This window comes from Etheostoma cragini, chromosome 7, assembly GCF_013103735.1.
Source record: "Etheostoma cragini isolate CJK2018 chromosome 7, CSU_Ecrag_1.0, whole genome shotgun sequence".
NCBI lineage: Eukaryota > Metazoa > Chordata > Actinopteri > Perciformes > Percidae > Etheostoma > Etheostoma cragini.
The window spans coordinates 25,741,821-25,748,611 of NC_048413.1; the positions used below are offsets into that span (position 1 = coordinate 25,741,821).

Below are 6,791 nucleotides of genomic sequence, written 5' to 3' on the forward strand. Positions count from 1 at the left end.
ATGTGGATCACTATATTTTGAGAAACATCTGCAACTCATTTTGCACAGAAAACATGTGACCTCACCTAAGATGCATATCACTCTCTAGGGATAGATACTGGTGACAGGTCATTTTCATTACTGAGCTTTGGAGGTAAGGTGTGGGCTCTTCTTACATATACCAGTGAAAATAGCATGTGTTGGCTCGGATAGGCCTCGCTGATGCACAGGGTACTTCTAACACATTTTCAAGGGAAGGCTGAGGGGAAACAGGCCCTCCACTGTGCTGAAAAAAACTTTCTGACTGTTTTTTTTCAAATCAATAAGAAAAGATAAATAGCCATCCTCCTTATATAATGTTTGTACAGTCCCTTACATTCAAACATTTGTTTTACACAACATGCAGAGTATGCAGGATGTTTCACAAAGATACATGGCAATATTCACCAACAAACATGGCCACCTGGAAGCAGTCACATGGAAAAGACTGCATTGACTTGTTATGCTCCAACACACAATGTGCATCCATCAAAGGAAGGCATACCCACAACACAGATGTTAATAGTAAAACAGGTGTTGTCCCCTCCCCTCCTTTGATAGAAGAATGGGTATTGTTGTCTTTACAAAGTGCAAGATATACTGTATGGCTGAAATATAATTACATCTTCTATTTATATTCCATAGATATATTTTTTCCAGTATGCTGCGGCTTGTTTTAGCAATACTTCATTGTGCCTTTTTTTTAAGTTGTTTCTCTTCTTTCAGTCTAACATTATAATATATTACATACACTTTGTATATATAAACAGGTGTACACAAATACATATAATTATTTAGGATTAGGGTATTTAATGTGAAGCCATTTTAACTGATAATGCTTTTGATCCTTTTGGTCCAATAATATTTTGTTTTGCATTAGGAAAATCAATTAAAAAGTAGTTTATACTTCACATCTTTTTCTGTGTTAAAAAATAATTTATTTGTGCAAATGGTACTGGATAATAGTGTACTGAATGCAATAATATTTCCAAAAGTAAATGCCTTGTCTATCATTTATTTCAGGGACTCATTACTAGTTTTTCTACGCTGTGTGGATAATGTGATTATTGTTTTCTTTGGAAACAGCAATCTGCTTTGAGGACCAAAATCCAAAGAATTTCAAAGGAAATATTTTTAAATATTTAGGATTTTGCCATTTTATGATTTAGTATCAATTTCGACAGAACTGTGAGCAATAATATCTGAGAGAAGATGTCTATGGAATGCTTATATGATGGATTATGGTGATATGTGAAAATATAAAATGAAGGCCCAGCACTCTATATGTATTCATGGGGTTATTAAATGTTTTTTTTTCTTTATCACTATTAATCTCTTTGCATATTTTCTTAGATGCTTGATCTAATGAAATTGTGGTGAACATTTAATAAATAAAATGTTTTTAAAACTATTATCTACTCAAATGGGCATTTTTTTATCACTGTTGCTGCTGGTAATTATTTGATTTGATGCTACACATGATAGTTAGACACACTGCGTAGTGAGTAATGGTCAAGTTGACCCTGCCTTACTGGCTCAACAGCCACAGAGAGAGAGAGAGAGAGAGAGAGAGAGAGAGAGAGAGAGAGAGAGAGAGAGAGAGAGAGAGAGAGAGAAAATGAAAGAAAGGGAGCACCATGAGGGAATAAAGCGTTTTATTGTATATACACACACACACACACACACACACACACACACACACACCTCAGCGTGAAAGTTCAGCATTGTTGTATTATGAGTGAATGCGTAGGTTAGTCTTGGCCTACTGCATAGGCCTACATTGTCCCACATTATTCAAAGAAAAATGGAAACAATACTGTGAACTTTTTTCTTAAACAAATGATTATTTATTCAAATTAGTAGTTATTTTGGTAATTATTTAAATTAGGCTATGGTTAGCCTACTAGATCTGGGAGTGTCAAATATAAAATTTAGCCTGTAGGCTATGGCCAATTAATTAGGCTAATCAAAAAATGGCGAAAAAATGGGGAAAGTTGGCATTCACGGTTTTCTGCCTAAAAGCCATTTTCTGATAGAAATAGAAATAGGTTCAGGCAACATAACTCTCGGTAACGTTTAGGAAAATATAATGGTTTGGATAAAAATCATAAAATAAAACCCTTTCTGGCAGAAGCCCTGAATTCTGCGAGGTCGAAAAACCCGCAGTACTTCCGCAACGTCACTAATGACACGTATTCAAAATGGCGGCCGCGGCTATGGTAAGTGGAAAAGCGAACTCTTTTTCTTCAAACTACACGTTGCTCTTACTATCGTCCCAAACGAACTCAGACGCAATGTTGTCATTGTGGCAAAGTAGAGTTCTACCTTGCTAGATGTCAACATTTTAACGTTAACTCAGCACAGATTTACTGGAGTTCGCTGCTGTTTGCGATTTTGCTAGCTAACTGCTCGCTGGAGCTAGCTAGATAGCTAGATAGCTATCATTAACGTTACCTAGCTTGACTGCCAGTAAGCTGTGGTTATACACTGATTTGTGTAATTTCTCTTGGATATTTAACTTTGTTGACAAGAGTACAAATGGCCACGAACTCGGTTGTTTGACTGTCATTTGATGTACAGCCGAGGGTAATCAGCTAACCGAACTTTGGATCAACGTTAGCTGTTAGCAGCTCTGCCACACAGCTCAGTTTGAGGTTGTTGTCGATGAAACGGCAGTTAATAATGCTGAAAGATGTCAAGACGACAGCAGCAGCAAGGCACATATAACGTGAACTTAGACTGTCAATGTTAATAACTGTTCGGGTACTGTGTGGTAACCGAAGCCACGCTTGCTAACTTCCTTCACTACCATTCCGAACTCATAATGCATATGATGTGTTCCCCATTTATTGTTTTTCCAGTATTAGCTAAATAACACAATAAGGCTTTTTGATATTTATACTGCTTTTTGAACCATAGAAAATGCCTGTGATGTCAAAATGACAAACTGTGTCTCTTAAAGACAATAATTACGGTACCCTCTTCGGCTCTCAAATTAGAATTTTTGGCACACTCAAACACTTGGCAGCAACTAATATCACAGTAAGTTACAGCCTTGACTGGATTAGCTCTCTGTAGTTTTGCACATTAGGACACTCCAGATTCTTTCCCACCATTCGTCTTTGCAACTGTTTAAGCTCTGTCAAGTTGCATGAGTTATGCCACAAATTGGGGCGGCTGTGGCTCCATAGGTAGAAGGATACCCGGCTCGAAGTGGCAGTTTTCCCCCTCTGTTTTGGACTGGTGGTTTGTATGGTAGCTTGCTGCCAATGTTGTGTTGTGAATTGGAAGTATATTCTAAGGCGATTTGAATTAAAGTGTTATGAAGATGCAGTGCATTTACATTTTTGATTGGATTGAACTGTGGTTTAGGTGTGTGCCCACTCATAACACACAGACACTTAAACATTGTTGTTGTGAAGCTATTTTTCTGTTGATATGGCTTTGTGTTTGGTATTAATGTCTTCGGGAAGCAAGATCCCAATATGTCAAAGCCCTCACTGTGTTTCTGGTCACTGAAATTGTATTGTTGCTGTAATGTTAGAGGAAAGACAGGCACCCTTAACTGTTAGACTTTGTAATGCATTTTGATGTGACATCGTATGACACACAAAAACAGCTCTTTTGCAGGTGAGAGGTTAACCTGCTACAGATAAGCTTTGACACATTTCTTTGTACAGTAACATCATGCAAATGAATTGTAAGGCAGAGGTTTTGGGTGGGTTACAGTGTGGACTTCATTGAAAGAGACTTGAGGCACACATTGCTAATGGTGCACAGAATTATCCATCTTTTTTTTCTGCCAGATAATAAGATTACGATTCGATTGGCGAGTCTTTTCTTAAAGACTTTGGGGGTGGCAGTAGCTCAGTCCATAGGGAGTTGGGTTGGGAACCGGAGGGTCACTGGTTCAAATCCCCGTATGGACCCAAAAAGTTGGGAGCGTGGATTGGTGGCTGGAGAGATGCCAGTTCACCTCCTGGGCACTGCCAGGTGCTCTTGAGCAAGGCACCGTACCCCCCCGACCGCTCAGGGCGCTGGTTCAGCTGGCAGCCCACTCACTCTGACATCTCTCCATGTATAGTGCATGTATAGGTCCTGAGCATGTGTGTGTATTTCAGGCCTGTGTGTGAGTACTAACAAAAAGTGTGTACACAGAGTGTAGTGCAGTAATTTCCCCATTGGGGACTAATAAACAAATTATCTTATCTTATCTTAAAAGTTTAGCTAAAGTTACATTTTCATAATGTAACAGAGATAGTAATTGCCAGCAGTATGTGTTTTTCTTAATAAGCACGAAAAATTGAACAGTCAAACAACGAACATTTATCACTTAAGTTAAAATTTATGATGATAAAAAAACAATTCCAATAAAAAAATATCAGTATTTTCCATGTCTGAAATGCCTCAGTTCAATAGCGGCATCTACATGATGCTCCTTCCTTGATCATGTTCAACAAATTATGATAATTTGATTAATCCTAGTCTTAAGTAGCCATACTGTATTTTCAAATATCCAGTTAGTCTGTTTTACAGCTTTTTTGTTTTCAATTTCGTCCAGTGATTCTGTTATCATAGAAACTATCGGCCTCTCTAGTAATGCTGCTGTCTGTCTGGGACTGGCCCCTGTTGCACCCTAGCCATAAAAATACACACTTGCCCCCAGGCTAAACAACTTTTCAGTGTGGGGAAATATTTGGTTGTGTCTGTGTTGCAGGAGACGTGGTGGGCCTTGCTGCTGGTGTCCTCGTTACCTCTTATCCGGCCCTTCTATGTTCCCGGGGTTGCTCCCCGGGACTTCCACGAAGGTGACACCGTAGATCTTAAGGTAAAAAGTAAATTAATTTAATCAATTCTGACCTTGCCATATTCATGTCAATGTCCTCCTCCCTGCGCTTAAAACATGGATATTAGGTTGCTTTCACACTTGAAGTTTTGGTCTGTTTGGTTGAGATTAGTGAATAAAATAGATCGCTGCCTTTTAGTTCAGCTCCGTTTTTAATTTTCCTACTGACTTATTTCCGAAAAGCCAAGAACTGTATGCGTTAAAATGTACCAACTAACAGGAAACTCGTTAGTCGGACAGGTGACTTTCAGCATCAGCAGTGGATTGACTTGACTGTCAGCTTTCACACTGGAAATTGACATGAAATTACTTTATCTACATAAAAAACAACAACACTGATCTTATTTCAAAGGACAAATCCGGCGCAAAATGGACCTAGGGGTTAATAACACGTGTACAGAGTCGGCCGTTCTCTGGGATATGTTTTCATGCTAATCGAATGTGACCAGTTTTATCGCAAACCGCTCTAAACAATCACGACCAGTCAATCGCTGAACGCCGTGTTTGAGCTACGTTACTGGTTACATGGCATTCGTTGCTCCACTGATCGTGGAATTGATTTCCCAAGATGGTGCTAGGCTGTATACGTGAACGGTAATGTCTTATTTTTTAATAAACTGTACACTGTACACTCACAAAGTTCTCAATGCTTTCTCAATGCTTTGGTTTACATGTAGGGACCGGGATTGTTAGTGGTATAGAAATGGTATGGAAACGTAACCAGTGCCCCAACGACTAGCATTTTGAGCTAATCAGCGGTTTACAATAAAACTGCGCCACATTCAATTCGCATGAAGACGTATCCCAGAGAACGGTCAACTCGCTACACGTGTTATTAACCCCTATGTTCATTTTGCCCGGATTTTTTCTTTCAGCAACACTAAATACAACAAGGAGAAATATGCACTAAGCTGTAGGTTCCCAACCCGACCGCTTTAGGGTATTAATTGCTGGGATTATTATTATAATCCTTATTGGGCTTTCATTTGGAATGTTGTCATGCTGAGATTTCAGATGTGTTAGCCTAGTTTAGAAGGTAGAGCCTTCAATAGACAGGCCAATAGAAAGTTACTTTGGGCTTTCTGAGTTGTATGTCCCTGCTGACTCAGGGGAATTGCATCCATGTGGGGGGGGACTTACAAAAAAGACTTGCGTATTGTATTCTGTACGTGTGAACCTAGTTGGATTGTGTCTGGAATGTAACTAGTTTTTCCTGTTGTTGTTGTTGTTGTTGTATTACTCGGGAAACGGGAAATTATTTGGATATGAGTGATTAAACTCTATTTGTTTATACACTAAAAAGACACATAGATCACATATCAACACACATATTTCCGAGTAGTAAACGCCATAATTAGGAAGTTACTGATGTTTTATTTTAAGGTGTTTAACTGGCAGGAAGTTACCTTTTTAGAAACATTGGAACTGGTTAAAAAGCCCACACCCAAAGTACAGTTTCCATTGTCGGACCAAGTTGTTGTAAGTGTAGTTTTGCAAATGTCTACATCTGTGACCCAGTCAGTAAATTAGAACATTTGTTCTTCAGGCTGTGAAGCTGACCAGCTCCCGCACCCAGCTTCCTTATGAATACTACTCCCTGCCTTTCTGTAAGCCGGAGTCTGTTTTCTACAAGGGAGAGAACCTGGGTAAGTGGACTGCTGCTCCCACGATGCAGTGTGGTCTGGAAGAGTTTCCTGACAATTCTCACTTAATTTGACTTCATCCTATTCAGGAAAAGCAATCCTAACATTTTACTACAAATAAAAACTAAAACTAATTGAAACTTTTTGATGTTATATATACACTCACCGGCCACTTTATTAGGTACCCCATGCTAGTAACGGGTTGAACCCCCGTTTGCCTTCAGAACTGCCTCAATTCTTCGTGGCATAGATTCAACAAGGTGCTGGAAGCATTCCTCAGGGAG

The 6,791-nt window shown here is 39.2% G+C and overlaps 1 protein-coding gene and 1 long non-coding RNA gene across 2 annotated transcripts in view; one reads left to right on the forward strand and one right to left on the reverse strand.

Moving 5' to 3' along the window:
- The window catches only part of LOC117948369, a 172,612-nt gene that overhangs the window by 107,938 nt on the left and 57,883 nt on the right, over positions 1-6,791 (reverse strand). The gene's annotated exons all lie outside the window — the stretch shown is intronic.
- The window catches only part of tm9sf4 (transmembrane 9 superfamily protein member 4), a 15,802-nt gene continuing 11,148 nt past the window's right edge, over positions 2,138-6,791 (forward strand). Inside the window, exons 1-3 of the mRNA XM_034877970.1 lie at positions 2,138-2,237; positions 4,736-4,846; positions 6,411-6,510. Of these exons, the coding sequence (XP_034733861.1) occupies positions 2,220-2,237; positions 4,736-4,846; positions 6,411-6,510 (229 nt within the window). The 5' untranslated portion in view covers positions 2,138-2,219. The remainder of the gene's footprint in view (positions 2,238-4,735; positions 4,847-6,410; positions 6,511-6,791) is intronic.